Genomic DNA, 25,105 nt, shown 5'->3' with positions numbered 1-25,105 from the left:
TTTACTCTTTACTTTTCAAATTAAACTAAAAAGGGGTTTTGTTGTTTATTATTGTAATGTCCTGGCAAACACAAGAAAAAATAAATAAAACTGGGTAGGGAAACATTTCTGAAAAACAGCCCAAACCCCACAAAATATTACCATCACATTGAACAAAGAAATCCAGCAAATTCTAACATCTGAAACCAAAACTCGGAAATGTTTTCTTGAGAAATTTCTTAAACTATTATTTGATTACCTAAGAGTTTCATGTTTTCTGTTAAACTCATAGTTTTGGCTCTACAGTAGTATGCAAGAAAAATTATAATCACTTATAATCAAACTTTATTTATATAGCGCTTTTCATACATATAAATGCAACTCAAAGTGCTTTACAAAATATATCTAAGAGAGGTAAGCTCATAATTGAAAAGATTTCTTGCACTTGAGCAACATGTGCTCATCCCCACCTCTTCTACAGGTTCTTATACAATTGATGGATGTTAATCATGACAGATTTGAATCTGGGTGTAATGTACACCTTTCTACCTTTTGCATGAGCAAGAAAGCTGTTTCACTCCGTACAGGAATATGTAGGGGATGATGCAGGTGTAGGAGGCTGCAATGTAGCTGGCCACCTCCACCAAAATTGACGAGGTGTGGATGTTGTTGGTTATGCGCAAAAGCAGATGAGTCAGCCAGCAGACCAGAAACACACTGGCTACAGCCACCACACTCTTGGCTGCCCTCACCTGAGAGCTTGTGCTCTGACTGGGCTTAGCTGGCATCTGGCTGGGCCTTGAAACATTTGATGGTGCTCCAGCTTTGCTGTCTGTGTTTGTTTCCTTATTGAGGGACGAGCTGGGCTCAGCCGGCCCTTCGTTTGGACTGGAAGAAGCAGGCACGCCTGTATACATGTTAGTTAGGGATGCAGAAACTTTAGGATCTTTTCTGTTTTCACCACTGTTTTCAGCTTTAACCATTTCTTTTGTAGCGTCAGAGGCATGACCCCGTATGCGTTGCTGGTTTTGGAGCAGAGTGACGACAATCTGAATGCTGGCAAATACACTCCCAGCAACAGGGATAGCATTAGCCAGAGTTAAATAAAGGATTTCATAAGTTTGCATGGCAGCTGCATTAGGGAACACATCTATACAGTCTTCATGGCTGTCATTTGTGCTCTCCACTGCAACAAAGAAAAAGTGTGGGATGCTGAAGACCAAAGCCACCGTCCAGCTCCCAGCCAGCAGACAGCCCACCAAGCACAGGCTGTCCAGCTGCACCGGTGCACCTCCACGCTTCAGGGAGCCGACAAGCTTCTGGTGCCAGAAAACACTGATGAAGAAGGTTGTGTAGATGCTGCTGGTTTCAGAGAGGTCGGCGCAAAAACGAAACACGCCACAGTAGATTTCCCCCAGGAACCAACGTCCAGCAAAATCTGCCATGGTGTCGGGCAGGTCCACCAGGTAGTTGGTGATGAGGTTGGAGACGGCCAGATTGATGAAAAGGACCTCGTTGGTGCGGATGCCAGATTTCTGCCTGGGCAGGGAGCGTATAGCCAGCCAGTTGTTACCAAGGATCCCTGCCAGAAACATGAGTCCTCTGATGATGGATTCAGTCAGCTCTTCTGCATCCATCGTTTCACAAGATCAGCTGACAGCTTTACTTGATGTTGTTTTCCAAGCCTGTAATGTGGGATTCTGTGGTCTTTGGACTTTTATAGAGGTGGGGGAGAAGCCCAACACAGTCACACATTAAACAGCTCACCTTTTTTTTTTTTCCCTTTACAGAGCCTTCATCAGGTAGATGGAGGTGTATCTTTCTCATAATAGGCCCTCCCAAGGAGCTTCCTCTGACGTTAGAGTATAATGGGACTGAGCTGCAAGTCCTTGAAGAGCCATTAGAAAAAGCTGCGAGTCCTGTGATAAATTGCAAACAAAATATTACATCGGATAATAAAAATCTACAAATTCAAAGGATATCCTTAAGCACAATACAACCTATTTTATCATTTCACTATCATTATTCCTGTACTGTCAGTTATACTTCCTCGCAAAATATGACAAATTGGAAATGGATTTCCTGCGTCCAGATGGGATCTTAAATTCAACTCAACTCTTTTTGTGTAGGAAAAATAAACTTATCGTCTAACAGCTGCACAAACTGAGTGCCCCATTATTTCTCCATGCACCAGCACTTGATTTTACACCCTGGTGGAGAGATAAATTTGTGATTTTCTCTCTGATTTAATCTTTAGAAACACTGACTGAGCTGCAGAACACTCTGCATACAATGTCTTAACATTGTGACATTCCCTCTTTATGTTTCAGAAAATGTCCAAGGCCAGCAGAACCTTTGGTACAACTTTCTTTTTGTTAATAAAAGGTAATAAGGCAGACCACTGTTAATAAGTCAAGCAGAGTAGTTATGCTTGTAACACTTATAAAGTCCTGAATTTTTGTGTTAGAGCACTGACATTTTGACAAAAAAATCCCTTTGTCTACTAAAAATGGCAATGTGTGCAACATTTCAAACTATATCACATAATTATTGTTTTATTGTACACAACACGTTCTGCTGCTACACTTCTGTGCAATATAAGTATTCTATTTTTACAGTTTTATATTTTTTTATCTATACTTTATCTTGCATTCCAAAATACAAACACTGTGGGCCAATGCATTGGAATTTCGTTCAAATGCGCATTTGTCTATGTATAACAAAATGTCAAAGTCAGTCTATGTCTAATTGATGTCAAATGCAAGTTATTAAAAACATTTTTTTAATATTTAATATCTTTCTAATGCATTTCTATTGTGTTGCACTTCAATTACATAGTGTTCCTCCGTATATTTTCCATCTTATAGCCTAAGGGGGAAATAAAGCTCGAGAACCTCTGCTCTAACAAATTGATCGATTAATGTTTTTATCACCAAATTGTGCATGATATTAATAACTTCTTGCTGATATGAACCACAATAGGCATGACTGACAGTTGTAGTTCTTGAAAAGGCAAAAAATAAAGTGTTGATCGGCTCGCAGCGGATGGGCTCAGACAGTGTAGTGCTGCACGTGATTCATGAGTAAAAGCTCCACCTTTAGGATAAACCTCAGGCGGCATCTGTGCGCTGCTGCCTGCCGGGACAGACAGACAAACAGGACGGGATGCGGCAGTGAGCAGAGCCGCTGCAGGCTTCTTTTGGCTGCCAGGGTTTTTTTTTTCTTTTTCCTCCTTTTTTTGACTATGATTTTCGCTTTCCGGCTCTCTGAGGTTAATGAGGGGCTTCGTCCGAAAAAACAACCAGGTGCTCGTGTTCGCTGTCCCTTCCGTTAGTATGAGACTCTGATGAGAGGACAGGATGCCCGCCAGCGGCACCGACTCACTGAAACCCAGCGCCTTCATCCCGGTGTGCACGGCCGCCTGCCTCCTGGTCGGCTCGACCTCCCTGTTCTTCGTCTTCACGTAAGTGCGACCGCAGATATGAAAAGTTGGAGACATGCACTGTTGGTTTTTTGCTCCACAGAAAAATCACCCATCCACTCATCCAGACACCCATCGCTCCTTATCCACCATGCATCAGGTATTCTTTTATTCAGATGTGTGCATGTAAAGATTAAATGATCACCATTCTCTTCCTCTCGTCATTAATAAGAATATTGTAGCATATAATAGTACTCACATTTTTTAGATTGTATTTTTTAATTTCTAGAAAGCTGCATAAACTAGTACCTACTGAAAAAACATTTCTTCGCTGACCACCCTGCTGGCAGACCCACCAGGGGCGGCTAACATCTGACCTGGTTGGCTCTCAGCGTGGGCTCGCTGGGGTGCCTGGCCAGCGCACCCTGAGGACTCAGAGTAAGCACAGTTTAGGGGATAAGCCACCCAAAGTCAACATGTACCAAAGTGCCATTATGACCCACATGTGTCATAAATATATCTTCAAGAAATAAGTATTTATTTACACATTGTGGTTTGTGTCAAGATCAGATTTGAAACCGAAGTTTCAATACAACATTGAGCGAAAGTGTTGAAATGGTTAATTTTAGCCTCCTTGTTTTGACCTATTTGTGAGGAACTAGTGGGAGGCTGGAAAGACTGTGCTCAAGCCAACGCTGGCATGCAGAGGAAAAAAAGAAATGTAATATCCCATAATACCCTGAAATCCAATTTAAAAGAGGACTATAGGTTGGTCAGATTTATCTATATGGTACATATCAAAATCTTTACTTATGTACATTAAGAACTACAAACATAAAAAACAAGATCAGTGTCAGATATTAAAGCACCCTGCTTTCACTATGAAACCCCCTCTGATACGCACTGTTGACTTACTGATTGAAGGCTCCCACCTCATCAGCTCTATGCCAGTCAACTGACCCTTGACCTCCGTAGCCATATCTGTCCTAGTTTCTCCTGTATCCTCCAGCAGAGCACCGTTTCCACTGGAATCTGACACCAGATTGGGAGTATGGGATTAGGATCCTCTTGCCGTTGCCATGTGATCCCCCCATCTGGGGAAAAATGGAGTCTGGGATCTTTATATTTACTATAGGTATTTACCTCTTTGGAGTGACTGAAATAGACATTCATTTAGTAGTTTTAATGTTCACACACCGCTCTAATGTGTTTTCCTTATTTCCCTTTCTTCAGTGGAAAAAAAGATGAGTTATTATTAAGAACATGGAATGTTTTAGGTAAAATTAAATTTAGTCTTTAGATTATTTATTTATTTAGTCTTTAAGTTACGCCACTTTGGGTTTGTCTGGACATATGCTGCTGTAGGTAATGCACTGATGTACATAATTATATTGTAGTTACACATATACTTGCAGTAATAGTTAAGATAGCAGGGTTTTGTATGGTAATTATCCATAGTCAGTGTATTACCTGCTATAAAGCACAAATGCAGAAACTAAGCAATGCACTGCTTTGATACAGACAGCAGCAGTCTTAACAATAAAATCAATATCAGTTTAAGTTTATGTTATATTTAAAATATTTGTAACTTGCTGTCAGACAGCCCTGTTTAAGTCACACGGGGAAATAAAGCTGTTATCTATGCTCTCTTCCAAACCAAACTCCTTTGAAAAAAACAATAATTTTACCTTGCAGAATACAGGATACAGTTGCTGGTCTACTTCTGTGTTTCCAAGTGTTTAAATTCACCAAAGTTAAACCAAAGTGAGGTAAAATCGCTGTTTTCGTCAAAGGAGTTTGGTCACTCCGGCACTCCTACTAATACTACTTCTAATAATAATAATCCAATGATTATGGATAAATTCTCATATGCCCCCACTTAATGAAAAATCCCTTTAGCTGTCACCATGCTAAAATACCAAACTTATGCAACATTTGAGTTCACAGCTGTCTAATTGGTGCAGTCCTACTGGACATACTGACAGGTTCACAGGCCAGAAAAGAAAGAGAAACCCCGATGAACCCCATCTATTTTCTGTGAGAGAGAAAAAAAATCAATGACCTGCTGACGTGATAGATTGAGAAGAGACTGCTTAATTGGGACTGCATTGCTAAACCAGCAAAACCAGGACACTGCAAATGATTGAAGGGTGATGAATCTGCTGCTTCTTATGGGACAAGTGGGTGCATTTTAGCTGAAATGACCTTATAACCTAAAAATCTTTTTAATTAACAGCTCAGTAGAACATAGCTCATGGCTTATAATGAACCCGCAGTGAGTCTCTGCACACTCAGAAAATGGTTGAAAACCTCACTGTCGAACTGTCCAGCAAGTGTCCCTGCAAGCTATAATCTGGAAGCCCGTACAGTAGACTTAAAGGCCAATCATATCCACATTCAGCTGAATATTGGCACACACTCGGTGTGTTATCGTGTGCCAGTTAATATCACAGCTTGACCATAACTTGTTTGATATCCTGTGTGTGTGCCAAGTCAGCAGCTGCAGCTGGAGTGACTCCCTTCCTCCAAAAGCAAAGATGGACAGGTGCCACGCTCTGTTCAGTCCCGCCTTGGTAACACTGAGTCAAAGAGACACCGCTTGTCATCTGCCATAGCATCACCTTGGCCTTTACCCCGGTTACTGTGAATCATCGGAACACACGTGAATACCATCCAGTGAGGCATTGTGTCCTTTTGTTTCATCAATTTCTCCCAAATTTAATCATAAACCTGGCAGTCATACAAAGTCGTAATCCTTTTTTATGGTAATATTCATGCAATTATCACTGTATGCATTTGTAGCAAAAGCTTCCATTTCTGTTTCTACTGCCAGTGTGGTAGGGCTAGAAAACGACCTTTACAAATTGTGTAGACGCTTTTGTTTTCCTTTGCCTGATAAAATTCATCAGTCACTGGTTTCCTGCTTTTGTTCCTCTGACCGTGAACTTTTGTTTGGGTTAGTGCTTCAGGTTTTGTGCATTGTTATACTGAGGCTGGTCGCCTACGCCCAACAAAGACGGCAGACATCACAAAGACCAAGAGCAATGTCCCTTGTTAATTAAGTTATTTTTCACTCAGTCCAGACACAGAAAATTGTGCTTATCTACTGAGTAAACTGCTCAAAATGCTGAAATACATTGAACCTACAAAAGGCTACGTTTTCTGAAGAGAGGTGTGAAAACTGCAGGTGCAAACACTGTAGATGGATTAGATTCTTATAATAATAATAATAATAATAATAATAATAATCTTTATTTATAGAGCACATTTTAATACACATGCTACAAAGTGCTTTATAAAGACAAGTTAAAAACAGACATAAAACAACAGATAAAAATAATGTTAGAAAATTACATAGTTCCGTGCAATTGAAAGACGGTAAAGTTTAGGTAAAATCAGGAAAGGCTCTCCGATAAAAGTATGTTTTAAGAAAAGATTTAAGAGAGATCACTGACTCAGCCGACCTAAATGTAATGCAATATATAAATCACATCAGAAAGGTTAAACCCACGACACTGTGAGCACATGGTATGTGAAGATTTATGGTACAGTCTGTGGGAGTTTATTCAACACTTGTGCTGTCAGGACTTGTGGTGTCTAAAAATGACAGATCACATGTCGGTGATGTCATTCATGCAACCGTTACAGTATCTCACAAAAGGAGCCCTAGCTGCCAGCAGTAGTGAACTTCCCGCTTGACCAACTGTGCAGCGTCTGCTGTGCCACTGACCCACTGCGGGGATAAGGGCAACGTGCAGATTGCGAGAGCAGCTTACTGTTCTGTGTGATTTAATACAGCTCTGCCCGGGCTGTTTCATTAGGTGGGGCTTGTCTTTGCCACGCCGCAGTGTAATGAACTGTCTCTCCCTGCAGTCCAGATGGCCTCAGACCGATGATGGAGTCTCGCCGTCCACGCAGAGGACTTTTATTGTTTCATCTGCAGCACTGTCATTGATTCAGAGCATGCCGTATATGTCATATAAAGCTAATTTGGAGAATGCAGTGAAATTCATAATGATCTATCTAACAAGGTCTTATTTTCAAACGCACAATAATTTCATGACTTTTTCATAATATCTTTCACTGTTGTAGCTAACCAGCTCAAGTTACAAAGATTAATGCATCTGATCAGCGGTGACAGTTTAAGCACATGTCAAACATGACCATGGTAAGTGAGAATTACACGGACACACATCCTGAATAGCAGCCTTAGGGGTGGGGGATCATGTTATGCTCCTTAATCTTTTTGTCACACATTCACTGCTTCTTAAGATCCTCATAATTTCATTATGCTAAATTTGTTTAAGTCTACAAAGAAATTCTTGTCCTATTTCCAGTTTCCCCTCATTATCCTGTTGTAAGGCGCAGGCGTAGACTACCACCAGTGAATCGATTGGATTTGTGTCATGAGATACAGTGGATAGTAGCGTGCGTTGTGATATATGGTGGCTGCACGATCTGTGGGTCTAATGTGAGGAATCCACAATGCACCGGACTGGCGGAAATGGTCTGTAATCCAGAGATCATAATCCAGGGATTACTGGGTTTGCAGCTGGCATGGCATCAGCAGGCACTCCTCTCGAGGGGGGTGGACCCCTCCCCCACAACCTAAAACCAGCCGGGGGGTTTGGGGATTGGAGCTGCATTGGGATGAGATGCATAATTGAGGCAAATGACTCTTAATTTTGTCGACGTCTTCACTTTCGATAACCCTTTTTGTTCATCGCTCACACGTGTTCACGGTTTACTTGCCCATAGTATGAAAAACCAATGCATGGAAATTGAACCAGTTGTAGGTTATACTGGTTATACTAAGCTAGATGATTATTATTTGTCCTCTATCAATACTGAAACCATACCAAAAACTAAGATTTAATGATTCCAGTAGAAAAATTCCCATACAGTATATGTAGGTTAAACATGTGATGTTCAATCAAACACTGTTAATATAATCCAGTGAATCTTTTCCTGTGTGTCTACCACTGTAACCTGATTACACTCCCCCTCCCTCTAATCTCACACAGTAGATATAATCATACTCCCATTCAGCATAAATCAGCACACACACACACACACACACACACACACACACACACACACACACACTGAGCTGTTTGAAGAGATGAGTGATGGTTCTCCAAGATTTTAGGACACGTGGAAAGATGTTGGTTAAAATCCTGACAGGACAATCTCAACACTGTGATTAATAGTTTGACATTATTTTATTACTTTCGAAGCACCTAATTTAATTTAAAACCAATTCCACAGTTTTGAATTTGTCTTCTGTCTTTCGTCGTCTTGCTTATTGACTCATTCAATATTTACTTTAGCTAGACAGCTTTAATTATGACAACCTGATGGTCAACGCAGAGATAATGCACAAGCTTTCTTCAAATGGACTATTTGGATTTTTTTTTTTTAATCTAGGGCTGCTGCTAACAATTATATTCATTATTGATTATTTTTTAAATTACTTTCTCAATTAATTGATTTGTTATCTTCTCTATTAAACTGAGAAAAGCAGCAAATCCTAGCATTTAAAAAGCGTGAACAGATGAACTCTGGGCATTTTTCCTTGAAAAATGACTTCCAATTCACCATTTGTCTAATCAATTGTTTCAGTTCTACACAAACCTATAAACCAGTACAAACCAAATCAATCTTTGGAAAGGTTTTTCCTCTGCAGAACACTTGTGTGGAACTCGTTTTAATTGTTTCAGTCATTTATGCAGGAAAAATTCCAGATTTTAGCTGGTTTAATGTTCTGAAGTGAGGCTTTGCATCTTTTGTGTGTTGTGAATATATTGTAAGTTAAATATCTCTGACTTTTGGACATTTGTCAGATAAAATGTGCAATTTGTAATTTTTAATAAGGAGGCACCCGTGACAGAATGCAATGATTTGCAAATCCGTTGCGACCTACATTCAATTGAATACAGTACAAGGACAAGATATCTCATGCTCAAACTGGGAAACTTTAATTTTATTTTACTTTTAAAATGTATACATCCATTCTGAATTGGTTGCATTTTGTTTTTATTAACATTTCACACACCATCCCAACTTTTCTGGAATGCTGGTTGTACTATTGTCTGCCACACCTGCTTCATTGTGTAACACAGATACAGTAAGTTGCGTGCCATAACTGCAGGGTGTATAAACTCTTCCAGGAGGAACCCCGTCACTTAATCCTCTGTTGTTGGCACTGTTGAACACACACTAATACATGCTTATCTTTCACTGTAAACAATTACTTTTGGATCCACTGCTCCCAGCAGAATAAATGGGATGAAGATTATCCCTTAAAATCTTTGTTGTAGTCCCGATTTGTGTTAACCTCAACCTCTGCATACTTGCAAGGCTCAGAAATGCTGTAAAACCTTCACCTCACAACACAAATTCTGCTTTGAATGAACACTCAGTGACAAGTACAGGAAATGTCTTTAGTTTTTTTCTGCCTCCTGTGTTTGTATATTCAGATGCCCGTGGCTGGCTGTGACCATCTGCCCTGCTGTGCCGCCATGCTGTGCCATCCTCTTCCTTTTTGTGCTGGCCAACTTCACCATGGCAACCTTTATGGATGCTGGTGTGCTCCCAATGGGTAAGTAATCAAAGTGATGCTATGTTTACATTAGAAGAGATCACTTGTTTATTTTTATTTTTGCAATTTTTGCATATTGTTTCCCAGCGAACGAGGATGAGGACAAGGATGATGAGTTCCGCGCTCCGCTGTATAAAAACGTGGATGTGAAGGGCGTCCAGGTGCGGATGAAGTGGTGCGCTTCGTGTCATTTCTACAGACCTCCACGCTGCTCCCACTGCAGCGTCTGTGATCACTGTGTGGAGGTCAGTGCTCCGACGGATTAAAATATGAATAAATATATGGCGCTGGTAGTTTTTAGCAAGAAAAAGTGCATGAAATACAATTTAAATGGGCAAAAGAGAGCATGAAGGGACAGATCAGGAGGGAGAAGTGAGTTATGAGTGAGTGCAGCAGTGTGTGTGGGGAAAGTCAATAAAGGGGATTTCAGGCAGAGTGAGTGATGGACAGAGTGTGATGGAGGGAGAGAGATCTCATTAATCAGGTTAATCCTTTTCTCAGATCCTTTGTAGTCTCAGTAGAAATGCAATTTAAAAATGGTTCAGACAGACTGCATCAAACAAAGTGTATTTAGAAAAGCACAGCTGATATTACACAAGTTTTTGAACAAATGTGCTGCGGTCAGTGCTGCAAATTATTTAACATATGGATTCAGTGACGTATGTTAAAATGTTTGTCTCTTTTGTCCCGCTGTCCCCCCTCAGGACTTTGACCATCACTGTCCCTGGGTGAACAACTGCATTGGGAGGCGAAACTACCGCTACTTCTTCCTGTTTCTGTTGTCACTGACAGTTCACATGATCGGTGTCTTCACCTTTGGCCTCATATACGTCCTGCACCACATGGATGAATTATGGAAGCTGCACTGCACCGTCACGTATCCTTGTACACACTCAATGTGTTTGTGTGTGTGTGTGTGTGCACCTATCAGCGCATTTATTTATGAAAATGTATTTAGCCTTTGTGTATTTTAGAGCTGCAAAGATTAATCAATTAGTTGCAGTGGTGGAATGTATCTAAGTACATTTATTCAAGTTCAGTTTTGAGTTATGTGTACTTTACTTGAGTATTTACAATTTATGTAACTTTATACTTCTACTCCACTACATTTTGAGACAAATATTGCACTTTTTACTCCACTACATTTCACTGACAGCGTTAGTTACTTTTCAGGTTGAGATTTAACATAAAAGACATTATCCATTTAAAGTGATTAGACTTTTTTTTTAAGTTAAACCTCATAACAGTATACGAAGAAGTTAAAATGAGCCCTATATTTACAATATTAAAACACTTCTTACATTAATACATCATGCAAATAATTTAATGATATATTTAGAATATATAAAAAAATCTGAGTGGGGCCATTCTGCATAACAACTTTCACTTTTGATACTTTAAGTACATTTTGATGCTGATACTTTTGTACTTTAACTTCAGTAAGTTTTGAATGCTGGACTTTTACTCGTAGTGGATTAATTTCACAGTGTGGCATCAGTACTTTTATTTAAATAAGGGATCCGAATATATTTTTCACCACTGATTAGTGCTCAACTTTTAAATTATTATCTGATCATCAGTTCATCAGTTTGTGAATAATTGTTGATAAAAAATTCTATGGTTTATTCTTCTATTTCTACCTTAATATGGATATTTTCTGGTTTCTCTGTGACAATAAACTGAATAGCTTAAATATAAAGTTCTGGATAAAACAAGACAAAAGAGGATGTCAGCACACAACAATTGATTAATCAATAAAATAATTGTCAAATTAGTTGACAGTCGTAGCCCTGGTCTGAGACTAATATGAAGTAGTTTCCTTAACAGCTTAAACAGTTTGGTGGTGATCAGTATATCAGGGCTGTTTCTTATCCCGGTCCTGGGTCTCACTGGATTCCATTTGTACCTGGTGTCCAGAGGTCGCACCACCAATGAACAAGTCAGTCTGATTTGATTGAAAAGTATATGTATTTAAGACTTAAAGGGATAGTTGTTGTTTTTTTTTAAAGTGGGGTTGCATGAGGTAAGTAGATGACAGTCAACATGCCCTCATCCAAACTATCTCTTAAAAATGGTGTTATTTTGAAGTACTTTATATATTCATTCTAACACATAATTTTTTTCATCTGTCTTATAATGAATAATATACAGGTGTATTTTTTTATCACTTCAGGTAACCGGGAAGTTTCAGGGAGGAGTAAATCCTTTCACACGAGGTTGCTGCAACAACCTGGAGTACCTGGTTTGCAGCCCCATGTCTCCAAAGTAAGAGCCACTTCTACTTAATCTTCAATATTTTCAGGAGGTCTTATAACTCACTCGCTAACACCTTATTTGTCATGTGACACCAGCTACACAGCGAGGCCGTGTAAGAAAGCAGTGATCCATATTCAGGCTCCGTTCCTGAGACCTGAGATTGACAGGCAGAGGCCGGTGAAAGTCAGGGACAACGGCATACAGAGTCAGGATCGCCAAAATAAAGTATGCATAATTAAATGACACGCCAAATTCTAAGTTAAATATTTTCTCACTCATCATCTAAAGACTGTAACCCCAGTTGTCAGGGGCCAGATCTGTCATCCTTCTCTGTGTTTTTTCTCCTGCCAGCGAACCTCAGCCGGAGCTGTCGAGCTGTCAGACATCAAACAAATGAAAACTCCGCCACCACTGCCACCAAAACCAGACCACGGCCTGCTGAAAAGCCAACTAGGTGTTATGGATGGTACTGGAGGATGACACTTATTTACTGTGATACACACATTTTACTGCATACATTCTTGTCTAGTAGCAAAGATATAGAAACACCAATGATATATCAATTCTGCAAACCTACAGAGTCAATTAAATTGACAAGCGTTGTCTGTGTAGCTTAAGCAGGATAAAGGTTATTTCTCAGTGCTTTGTCCAGAAACTATAAACACTTTCATTGGGCGACATATTCCTTCATTAACATGAACAAGGGGACTGCGATTTTTTAAATTGATTCCACATTAACTGTCCTCCTGCTGTAATTACATATTGGCTAATGCACCAAATATCATTATAAAGTAGAAAGTAGACCTCAACAAATGCATATTTCATCTTACTTAAGAAATATTTGCTAAAAACTACAGTGCCCATCCATTTGAGGAAATTATTCAACCATTAAAAAAAAAAATATATATATATATATATATATATATATATATATGTTTGTGACTTGCTTTTCAAATTATTGACATTTTCAACCTACAAACTCAGTGTTGGTTTTAATTTTCATGGAATTTTTTACAATAAGAAAAATATAGAATATCTGTAATGCATGTCCTATAATTAATAACCTAGTGTTTTCTTTTCCAGAGATGGGACATCACACCAAATCCATCATTCCTGTATCCATTCCCACTGTGCCGCAGCTACGGCCTGTCCTGGAAGCCATATCCAGAGGATCGTCACCCATTCCTCCAGAGCAGGTGCTTTTTAGTCTGATATTAATTTGTTATATGTTGGAGCATGATCCTAAATGTCAAAGTCCTGGTTTTTAATCTTGTCTAACAGACATTAGTGTATGTTTTCCTGTTGTTTAGTTGCTGAAGACATCAGAGCAGCAATCAAACAACAATGGTCCTGAGTCTAAAGAGAGCCCTGGGAGACGCAGTCAGCAGGCTGGCCTTCCTGTCCAGACTAACACCATCTCCAGCTCGCTGCAGCTCAACTCTCTGACGCTCAACTCCCGATCTCTCACACTCAAACACAGCAGTCGCCATGGCAGTAAGTCCCAGCTACCTGCCATGCATGGGGACGGTCTGGGATCCAATCCCCCGCCAGGGATCATCAGCTCTTCCAGCCTGCTGGCCAACCACAACAGCAGCCTCTCCTATGATAACCTCATTAACCCCACGGACCCCCAGTACCTGGCTCAGAGAGGGGCTCCTCCAGTCGGCTACCACGCTCACTTCATGACTCTGAGCACAGATGGGACTGTGGTGCAGCGGCCTCCTCCTCATGGTTACAGTCCCGTGTTTATGGGCGTCGCCAGACAGTCTCCTCAGCCTCGAGACCCCTCACCTTCTTTGCAGGGTCTCACCTCAAGGGATCCCTCACCTTCCTTCCAAGGCTTCATTCAAAGAGACTCTTCTCCGGCTTTTCAAGGGCTGTTGCCGAGGGACCTTGGAGCCCAAAGCGTAACATCTCGAGACCTCACGCCTCCAGGTTTGGCGATGCGCGATATGACCTCTCAAAGTCTTCGAGACAGCCTTCGGGATCTCGGTCCGCAGGGTTTGACACCTCCGAAGTCTGTCGCTGCACGCTATGACAACTTCTCAAAAACCATCATGGCATCTATCCACGAGAGAAGAGAGATGGAGGAGAGGGAGAGGATGCTTCGTCTCCAAGCCAGATCCCAGGCTCTCTATGGCCCAGATGTGGGGATCTATGACATCCCCAGCAGGAGGAGTCTACCCCCCGACAACATGCGACCTCCAGGCTCCCGTGGACCAACTCCTCCAGCCTACGGCTCCAGGGAGTTTCTGATGAGTACAGGCATCCTCGGTTATGGCATGAGGACCTCACCTCTCTCCAGCTCCTCCACGTCGTCTCTGACTCGAGGCCCGAAGACATCCAGCTCTCCTCTGCAGAGCAGCAGCAGCAGCAGCCTGCAAAGCAAAGGCCGGTCCTCCTCTCCGGCATACTGCCCTCCTGACAGACAGACTCAACCCCTCCCTTCCTCTACAGCCACTCTGCCCCGTTTACCCTCCTCCTCCACCTCCACCGCACCCTCATACGCGTCTTATGGCACCGCAAAACGGTCCTCGCTCACATACTCCTCTGAGGGGAAGGACTCAGTCACCCTGGGATCTCTGAAATAAAAAAAATACTCCATGTTTCTGATGGTGTGAATGAATCATCTATGCAGTGTTAGTCTCAGTCTTCACAGATCCAAAATACTTTGTAAATAAGAGGCCATATGGGACTTTCCTGTGTGGGAGGGTGTGTGAGAATACACAGTGACGGGTAAACTTCGAAAAATTCTTGAAATGACATGCAAGTTTGACCAAATCTAAAGAAAACAGTGAATCTCAGGATAGTCGTGCCTCCTCTTACAAACAGAGCGAGCTCTATAAACTCAGTCATAGTGGAAGAGCTATGTGAAGAATACAGATTAACTTATTATCTGTTTGTATGTGTTTTGATATTGCTTTTGTGAAACAATGTAATACCACATCATGTAATATGTCTCCCGCTGCAAAGTACCCATTTTAATAGAATTTTGTAGTTGTTTATATGAATAAACCTATTTTGTAATTTTCATTTTTGTTTTATTTTCTCATGTGAATGGCTGCCAATGAAGGCACCTGCACAAGGCTACAGAAAACAAAAATGTAATTTTGAATGAGGCTTTGCATATTTAAAGCATCTGCTTCTTTAAGCTTTTCACTGTTGGTTATTAATCTTGCTTTAAAGATATTTTACTGGCACTACATTTGTTTTTATAAATCACTAGATAATTTAAATTGATAATCATATATGCATTACTACACGGACGTTACGGGCACAGACACAGGGGCCCAAGGTGTCAGGGCCCCTCCCCCCGGCCTTTACCTACAACGTGACACATGTACCAACCAGTAAGAGATTCAAAATCATGAAAAATACATAAAATGACTACAAAGACACACAAAAAGAGCATGAGGTGCCCAAAAAAAATACAAAAAGATGCAAAGAAACAGAGAGACTCACAATGAATATGAAAAGGGGCAAAACAACTACAAAGAGACACAAAAAACTACAAAAATATGCAAAGTGACTACAAAAAAACGAGCCAAACAACCACAGACACAAAAAAACTAAAACTAGGACTGCAAGCAGTACTGAATGGGCCCTCGCAGTACACGCGTGTCGGGGCATGCTGCCGTCGGGGTGTGTGCGTTACAGGGGCCAGTCTATACCACCCCTATGAATTTCATTGCCTTAAGTGTTATAGTGTGGCCACGGTACCAAATATGAAATTAGACTGCCACCACAGTGCCACCTAGGGGCCGATCAATAAAACCTTAAAGGGTTATCCTCAGGAGGGCATTGACAATAATTGTACCAAGTTTTGTATAATAATGCACAAACTATCCCTTTAATCCTCATACAGTTTCTGAAGGAGGACTCTTAACTGATATGTATAAGTTAGAAGAGGCAGGTAGCAATGGTGGAAAGTAACTATGTACATTTACTCAAGTACTGGATTTAAAGTAAAAATTTGAGGTACTTTTATGTACATTTTATGTAACATTATACTTCTACTCCACTACATTTTGAGACATATATTGTACTTTTTATTCCTCTACATTTAGCTGACAGCTTTACTTACTTTTCAGGTCAAGATTTAAAATGAAAAACATGATACATTTAAAATGATTACCCGTTTTAATAAATAAAACCACTTAAAAGTTTATTAGGTAGTTAAAATGAGCGGAGTGGAGTCATTTCACAGTGTGGTATTAGTACTTTTACTGAAGTAAAGGATCTGAATACTTCTTCCACCACTGTCTTTTTTACTCTTTTACTTTTTTTTTTACTTTTTTTTACATTTATTTTATTTTCTTTATTTTATTTTGTTTTTAATTTTTTAATTTTTTTTAATTATTATTTTTTTTCCGCTTCTGCGCATGCGCGCCTTTTTCCCGCTTCTGCGCATGCGCTGCTTTTTCCGCTTCTGCGCATGCGTGGCTGTTTTCGCAGCTGCGTGCTAATGTTTCAATTAATGACAGAAGATCAACATTTAATAAGATGTTTTTCTTTCTCACTCAACGTGATCTGAGGTAAAACATTTGTGTGCGATTGTTGGACTGTCGTCTCTGTTCCTTCACTGTGTAGATGATTCAGAAGCCATATGTTTCATTTAAACTGATTAGTGTTGTGATTGGATGTTACCATTACAGAATTACACAGATTAAAAATTCGCTGCGCATGCGCGGTCTTTCTGGGCAATGCGCGTGCGCAGAAAACGAGCATGCGTAGAAGCGGAAAAAGCAGCGCATGCGCAGAAGCGGGAAAAAGCCGCGCATGCGCAGAAGCCGGAAAGGTCGCGCATGCGCAGAAAATAAAATAAAAAAACATAAATAAAAATTAAAAATTAAAAATAAATGTAAAAAAAAAAAAAAGGTAACTACCTAATAAACTTTTAAGTGGTTTAATTTATAAAAATGGGTAATCATTTTAAATGTATCATGTTTTTCATTTTAAATCTTGACCTGAAAAGTAAGTAAAGCTGTCAGCTAAATGTGGAGGAATAAAAAGTACAATATATGTCTCAAAATGTGGTGGAGTAGAAGTATAAAGTTACATAAATTGTACATAAAAGTACCTCAAAATTTTACTTTAAGTCCAGTACTTGAGTAAATGTACATAGTTACTTTCCACCATTGCTACCTGCCTCTTCTAACTTATACATATCAGTAAAGAGTCCTCCTTCAGACACTGTATGAGGATTAAAGGGATAGTTTGTGCATTATTATACAAAACTTGGTACAATTATTGTCAATGCCCTCCTGAGGATAACCCTTTAAGTTTTTATTGATCGGCCCCTAGGTGGCACTGTGGTGGCAGTCTAATTTCATATTTGGTACCGTGGCCACACTATAACACTTAAGGCAATGAAATTCATAGGGGTGGTATAGACTGGCCCCTGTAACGCACACACCCCGACGGCAACCTCTCATTGAAAAATAAAAACTCAGTCAACCAAATAGTAAAGTGGTCTAGCAGACTGATTGGTGAGCCACAGCTCAACGTGGAGACCTTGTACACAAAACAATTACAGCGCGTTACTGGTGCAATTTTAAATGACAGTTCCCATCCATTGCACACAGAGTTTCAGCTCCTCCCCTCTGGGCGTAGGTTTACAATCCCTAGGTGTAGAACAAAAAGACACAAAAACAGTTTTGTCCCTGCGTGCAAAGTTTGGGGCAAAACGATGAAATTGCCTAGGAGGTTTTCGAAAAAGTATTACGACATTTTGCAAATTTGCGGAAAAAAAACTCTATGCGAAAAAGGGCGTGGCCTATATCACGATTCAGCACAACTCAGTGAACGCGTGGATATAAGGCTTTTGAATGTGCGATAAAGTATGTGGGAGTTATTCGCCAAAACGCACTTTCCTTTATTATAGCGCCACCTAGTGGTGGAAATTCAGGATGACAATAGATTATAAATTGTTTCGTCAGGTGTGACTTATATTTAAAGTTTCATGAGTTTTGGGGTATGTTCAGGCAGTGAAAAATGCGATCATTTGGGAAGAAGAAGAAAAAAAAATCATTCGAAATACAATAGGGACCTCGCAGGTTGTTGCCTGCTCGGGCCCTAATTACAAAACCACAGATGTTGAACAGCTACAAAGAGACACAAAACAACAAAAAAGATGCTAAACAACCATACAGTCTGTGTGTCTCGCTCCTATGCCTTTTGCATGCTGATAACAACAGATGACATGCTTTGTGGAGCTAGAGCGACAATGATGACTAGCATTTCCATTTAAAACTGCTACATTGCATATATTTGCATAGCAGTAAAGATAGATAAAAAAATAAATTCTGTTATTGAAAGGGGAGCTGAATGAAATATAACATGGATGGAATGATTCACTGGCTCTGCAATGCCAGTCTCTACATTGGATTTGTGTATGGCACCCTCTAGTGAACAGTTGGTGTGGAAGGTGGTGTGACGTTAGGCAGCCAGATCCAGTAGATGATGCTATTGTGTGTAAAATGCCAGAAAACAGCATGTAGTTAATGTCAAGGACTGCAAGTAATGGAAAACACCGGAGGAGGCCTTGTAGTGTACCCTGTATTCCAAAGGGTTCACTTCATACAGAAGTTTATTATCACCGGAGGAAGTCCACATTAAAATAAAAATGCGAGAATAATATGAAAACTTTATAAGGCAGAATTCTCATTCTGTCTTTATTCAATGAATCTACAAGATAAAAAATGTCTATGTGAAGTGGTTTTTCATGTTTCACAGGGGTCAGATGAGGAATTCAGTGACATATTTCGCATTTTTCTTTTTTTAGACTGCTTCAAACGTCATCTCTTCTGGCTGGCCTTCATCCTCAAGACAGGCTCATGAGTCATTTAGGAGCTTTGTGACAGAAATATCTCTGCAAACAAGAACTTTTTATTACCTTGAGCAGTGATAGACAATCACACGTTTTTGTTTAGGCAATAAATGACACGGCTTGACGCTCTGAGGTTGGAGCTTTTCGTGTGAGTTATTGTTGCACTTGACCTTGCAGCAGGTGGGGAGTGCGGATTTGACGACAGGTAAGCTTGAAAGGATTGACTGATTCAAGCTTGTGGCAGGAATTTACAGCACAGCTAAATAACTGACAGATCACACACCAGACCGGTAAATTCAATGTGATGTAAAAACTACACTCCTGAACAGGATTAGTTAAAAAAAAAACATAAAAAGACATGAAGCCTCAACAAAAAAAAGCACTCTTAGTTGGAATGCCAGAGAGCAACAAGTAAAGTATAAACAACATTGTTCAGGATTGTTCGAGCAGTTGTACCTGCCAAAAATGTCTAACAAGATTGCAGATGATATTGCACACCCTCTTCACTTGAGAGACTGTGGAAAAAGTCAAATAATTCAGAGGAGAGAGATGAGGAGAATATCAGGACCATGAAAGCATCATTATAACCTGAGAGTTATGTGAACATGATGCAGTTTATGAGTAATTGACGTCCTTTACTCAAGTATTTGTGAGCCAGAGCTCAACAGTGTTGTTCTATTTCTAATCCCATTATTTTCTCCTAAGGGGGTAAAAGTATGCAGCATCGACCACAAACCAGTGCTACATAATCTCAGCTACAGGAGTTTGCAAGCCCCATCTTTTATAAAGGGACACACAACTCAACAAGAAAAAAAAACAGAGTGAGAGACACCTCATCTCACCATCATCATCACTGCATGTCAGATCCCTCTTCAAAAACTGCTTCAGCTTGAAATTAAAGGATAGATACATGCACACGTTTACACTGAAACAGTTTTTGGTTCTCCCATCTTTGTCTGACTCACCAGATATGAACTATTTCTTAAAGGCAACTATTGGTCACATCTCTTGCACTATTTTACTTCTTTTCCGCTATCTCCACTCTCTGTTTTGCAGGTTCACTGTTGCTGCACTTCGGGTTTAGCTCTGCCCATTTATTCATTATCCTTAACCACTTATCCGCACGGGCAATTTAGAGTCACTAACCAACCCTAAGTGCTTGTTTTTGGACTGTTGGAGGAAGCCGGAGTACCCGGTGGCACAGGGAGAACATGCAAACTCTACATTGAAGAGCCGAACCGGCGACCCTCTTGCTGTGAGGCAAGAGTGCTAACCACTACACAACTGTGTAGCCCTAGCTCCACCCATGACAATTATAATTGGTTTAAAGAAATACAAACACCCAGAGTGTTGTTCCCCTATAGCAGAATGATAAGGAGGGAAGACTGTCTGGCTATGCAAGACTACTACTGCACATACTGACCAAAGTGGCGCCCCCTGAAATTCGGGGTGGTCAGATTGGGCCTCTGAAATCCATCAAAATCCATAACTAAATGTAAGTAATTCTGCTATGCTGTTGTAGAATGTAGTATGCTTGGGACATTGGCAACTATTCCAATTGAGAGGCTCAATTAAGAAATACCTGGCAGGTGTTTTTATTCTTAGTTTTTTGTAAAGCACTTTGTGTTGCATTTATATGTATGAAAAGCTCTATGTAAATAAAGTTTGATTGATTGAGGTGATTGGATGAACCAACTGTCTATCATTACCACACATGCAGAAGCCCGTCTGCCCCCCCCCCCCCCCCCTCTTTTTTAAATGAAGAAATACTCTCCAGATCTGATATAACTATATAACTTTTCCAATTAGTCATCACAGTGGATACATTTAATAACTCTGGCATAGAGTTTTAGGTGTAATTACAAAATGATGCATTAGCCAGCCCAGTGACGTTCAATGAATGTGTGGCTGCAAAGTTAAAAAGAACTTTACAGCCAAAAGCTGTAAGTGAAAGTCAGATAAACCTAAGTAAGGCCAAAAACAAAAGACAAACAAATCAATTGAACACAAAAAACAACATCACTGTTAACACCCAACTGGCTCTGGCTCAGTTTTGTAGTTTCAGTTAGGAAAGGAGTTTCCTTTTTTACTTAATAAACAGAAAGAAGCACATCACAGTCCCATTATAACAGAGAAGAGCACATCATAATCATGCTCTCCTTCACAGTCTGCAAATCTATTTCCTAAAACACACCTGCTACTGTAATGGCTTTCATTCTCTTGTAATGTTGAAGTGGGTTGTTGTTTGTCTCAGGAAGGTAATGGTGCTGAAGTGTTCTAAATTACTCTCCTATTCCAAATCCAACACAATAAAGCCTCTTATCACTCAGTGCTCTCATCCATAGTTTTGACCACTGCTTGACTTTTTCACGTTTTAGCGAAAAAATAAATCTTGCACAAGACAAACTTGTAGAAATTATTCTATGTCAAGATGGATGTGAATATTCTCTCTCTTGCTGTTGTTTTCCTGCTGTTTTGCTCTCCCCCTTTTTTCTTCCTCTCCCAGTTTCTGTAGCCGTGGGTAAAATGGTAATAATGGTAATGACAAGGTTGCTGCGCAAAGAGGGATTGCAGGTCGTTGACTTAGAGGAGGGGATCAAAAGTATTCTGTGCAGAATGTGATGTCTGAGAAGCTCTCCGTCTTACATCATGCTATTTTTACAATTTGTCTCCATAACAAATTTGTCTTGGAAGAGACTGGTTGCCTCATATTCAACATCTGTCTCAAATATGTCTCAAACAGCAGTATGATGCTGTATAAACCACAGTGAATTTAGTCTGGATTGCAAACAAGAGACATTGCTTAACAATCCAACTGAAATCAGATTTTGTGTTTTTTTACAGTCAAAAATGACGGCAACAAATAAAGTGAAAAGAAAGGGGCGTGTTGATGTCAGTCTTTGATTGACAGCAGCTGGCAGGCTGAGCCCCTGTACTGTACCTGAACAAGTGATTAAGTAAACCAGCTTGATTACAGCTGACAATTCACAGGCACACAGTGTTTTGTAAGCAGTGGAATGAAGATTACCACATTTAGCATCTCAGTGGACTGAAATTATATTTTCAGGTAGGTTTTTTTTCCCACACCTGTGGTGTTAAATGAACTGCAGCTGAGCAGATAATTAGCTAACTATTCTGCAAACTGACCTTAGCTGTGCAATTTCCCCCAGTAATTGGTTGTTTGGTGGCTAGTTCAACAAGATAAGGTGCAGGACAAGACATGTAAATGTCTATAAGTTAGATAAGAGGGAGTCTTAAGAAGGAAAGCTAATGTGCATGTTGTTTGTTGCTATGTGTTGTGTAGCAGGCTGATGTCTGGATCAGTGTGACCATCTACTCTGCCTACAGAATGCTGATGTTAGGCTTTTTGCAAGATTTGATTGTCTGTATGTTATGTACATAAATGGATACCTAATGGTATTCCAGCTTATTGATGCAAAAAGAATGCATCAATTATGGATCTCTTCATGGCAGTGTGGACAGGAGGAATAATTACAGCAACTGACAACATAAATTAAATGTGAACTTACCCTTTGGAAAAATTCCAAGATGGGTATATCAAAACCTGGCTACAAAGCATCACAATGGCTGGATACATAGAGATACAGATTTACAGCTAAATAGCGGTAATTCTATGAGAAATACCATTCTGTTTACTTTGCAGACTTGTGGGCCTCTAAATCCTTTTGAGATGACTGTGAAACTGTAATTTGAGACTCTGGCCTAGCCATGTAAATATAAACTTGAATAAACCTCAGCCATGAGCTTTTGGTTATGGTTAGCAAAAGGCTAAATTATTAGCAACATTTTCCCCTTCATCTCTGAAACACCATTATTGAGACTTTCTATTGTGTTTATTGTCCATCTTGCACATGCGCACACATCTGCATTTGTAGAACAGCCAAGAGGAATGCCCTCTCTCTGAAATGACCTTTGATTGGCTAAAGTCTCCTGTCACAATTTTCTAAAGCCTCAAAAAGAGCCATGGGGGTGCAGGAGTCTAGTTTTCTCTCTCACCCCTTGAATTTATATGCTGAAATGTTATTATTGAATTTTTTGCCCAGTGATGCAAAACTGCCTACCCTAGCTTTAAACATTATAATAATAATAATAATAATAATAATAATAATAATAATATAATTGATTACTGCACATTAGTTCAAACATAATCAGTTTTTTATGCATCTGGATTACAGTTTTTTCTGCATTGCCATGGTTCTTGCATCTAGATGCGTGATATTATGTTAAACAGTTTTCATCTTAGGAACATGGACCCATAATAACCTCTTGACTTGATTCATTTTCATTCAGATCAATGTCTAAGTCACCTAAATCTTTGATGATAGTTGTAGAGATGCTGCAGACTGACCTACATTTGTGCCACTGACTCTCTGTAGCAGCGGGTGTCTCTCTCTTGCTCAGTCTCTTTCTCTCAGCTCATTGATATGCCTGATCATCAGAGGCATCGCTGAACTGGCTGATTGTCATTTTCAGCTGCAGTGCCACTGATGCATTTCATTTCCTCCCGGGGCTCTCTGTTGGTGTGATTAAGCACTTGCTGCAGTCACTCTTGACAAAGAGGAGTTGGATTAATAGCACCATGGTTTGTTTCTCCCTCAGTGGCTTATTTTACAATATTTACATTATTTATCAAATCACCAGGGGGCGATGTATTGTAGTGGTGCTTCAGAAGAAGTTGCTTTCTATATGGGGGATCCTGACTGCTAGTTGCTGTTCCTAAAGCTCACCAAGGGAGTGCAGCAGTAAGTCGATGTGAAAGTCAGGACGTCAGGTGTTGCTTTGTCATTTATAGTCCGAGGGCAAACTCTCAATCTTACTGGATCCTTTCCAGAAGCGGCAGAATTTATGCACATTTCTGCAAATTCATGTTAGGCTTATGTTGAGACCCTGTGAATATTTTAATATGAAAATTAGCCATGACCTTTCTCTTCTGAAGCCAGATTTGCTGACCTTTTCTGGTATTTCCAGTGTTATTATGCACTCTGTGTGATGGCGCTGTCTGAAATACAAGCTGCATTCAACACATTGCTGGCACCGATTTCCTATTTTTTTGTAAACTCATGATAGATGTTTTGTCTCTGTGTTAAATTGAATTAGCCTCAGCTCCACATGCCAGCCTGAACAGAGCAGAGGTGGGCAGTGTGGGGGTTTAATTAGGACAAAAATCTGCACTGACTGTGCTTCTGTGTGGCATAGTCCGCAGGAAAAGGATGTGAAATGCCCTGCTGAGCACCAAAGACTGTGTGGGCATTTCATTGCAATTAATACAGCACCATGCAAGCTGTAATGTAATATGTCTTTTTCTATGTGGGTGTTTGTCGACAGATCCTGTGTATTACGCTTTACTGTGCCCCCTCTGTTCGTCCCAGTGAGTTTAGATAATAGGAGGCAATAATTACATTCATCCCTGTCACACAATTTACGATCCAGTTACTGTGGTGATGACAGCTGCAACAAAACATCATTCACACATAAAGCTGAGATGTGTGGTTGCAGAGATGTGTGGCTTTTTTGCTTTAAAATTTGTCAAAACACTCAGTAGAACAGGCTTTATTCTCTGTGTTTACATAGAGAGAATTGTATCCTGTGTGTGTGTGTGTGTGTGTGTGTGTGTGTGTGTGTGTGTGTGTGTGTGTGTGTGAATGCTATCAAGCCAGGCAATAGGAAAATAGAATAAATAACAGAATGTATAATAGCAGCAAAAATGAATATATGAATGAATATAAGGTGTCCAGGTAGACTTCAGGAGAACATGTCCTAAAATGTATTTGGAGTTATAACATTTTAATCCCAACACAAAACGTCCTTGGTGGAGTATGCAGGGTAGTTGACGCTGTGGATTCCTTTAAGGCATTTGTGCTGTCTTTTTATTAGTTATTAAACACTGGATAGTGCTATGAAATATGGGGAGGGAGAGAAAAAGAGAGAGGGTGATAACATTCAAAAATGGTCCCCAGCCCAGGATGTTGCATACATATGAATACAAAATAAACAGCAT

The 25,105-nt window shown here is 40.1% G+C and overlaps 2 protein-coding genes across 2 annotated transcripts; one reads left to right on the top strand and one right to left on the bottom strand.

Moving 5' to 3' along the window:
- Window positions 1-382: 382 nt before the first annotated feature.
- Window positions 383-1,649, bottom strand: LOC131992786 (alpha-2C adrenergic receptor). Its single transcript, XM_059358476.1, has one exon. It carries the CDS (start codon window positions 1,614-1,616, stop codon window positions 525-527), a length of 1,092 nt encoding a protein of 363 aa, XP_059214459.1. The 5' UTR covers window positions 1,617-1,649; the 3' UTR covers window positions 383-524.
- A 1,496-nt stretch (window positions 1,650-3,145) lies between these two features.
- Window positions 3,146-15,232, top strand: zdhhc8a (zinc finger DHHC-type palmitoyltransferase 8a). The gene is made up of 10 exons (XM_059358100.1): window positions 3,146-3,442; window positions 9,880-10,001; window positions 10,089-10,246; window positions 10,706-10,878; window positions 11,838-11,940; window positions 12,175-12,266; window positions 12,353-12,482; window positions 12,609-12,723; window positions 13,341-13,453; window positions 13,568-15,232. Exons 1-10 carry the CDS (start codon window positions 3,339-3,341, stop codon window positions 14,846-14,848), a joined length of 2,391 nt encoding a protein of 796 aa, XP_059214083.1. The 5' UTR covers window positions 3,146-3,338; the 3' UTR covers window positions 14,849-15,232.
- The last annotated feature ends 9,873 nt before the right edge of the window (window positions 15,233-25,105 follow it).

Source organism: Centropristis striata, chromosome 19 (assembly GCF_030273125.1).
Source record: "Centropristis striata isolate RG_2023a ecotype Rhode Island chromosome 19, C.striata_1.0, whole genome shotgun sequence".
Classification (NCBI taxonomy): domain Eukaryota; kingdom Metazoa; phylum Chordata; class Actinopteri; order Perciformes; family Serranidae; genus Centropristis; species Centropristis striata.
Note: the sequence above shows the minus strand (reverse complement) of the source record. Positions and strands in the feature narration are given on the sequence as shown.

What these genes read in the sequence shown, in the direction of transcription:
- LOC131992786 (XM_059358476.1), bottom strand. Translation starts at nt 1,616, where the DNA reads ATGGATGCAGAAGAGCTGACTGAATCCATCATCAGAGGACTCATGTTT.
- zdhhc8a (XM_059358100.1), top strand. Translation starts at nt 3,339, where the DNA reads ATGCCCGCCAGCGGCACCGACTCACTGAAACCCAGCGCCTTCATCCCG. An exon ending in TCCCTGTTCTTCGTCTTCAC is followed by an intron (nt 3,443 to 9,879) that starts GTAAGTGCGACC and finishes TTGTATATTCAG; the next exon opens with ATGCCCGTGGCTGGCTGTGA. An exon ending in TCTGTGATCACTGTGTGGAG is followed by an intron (nt 10,247 to 10,705) that starts GTCAGTGCTCCG and finishes GTCCCCCCTCAG; the next exon opens with GACTTTGACCATCACTGTCC.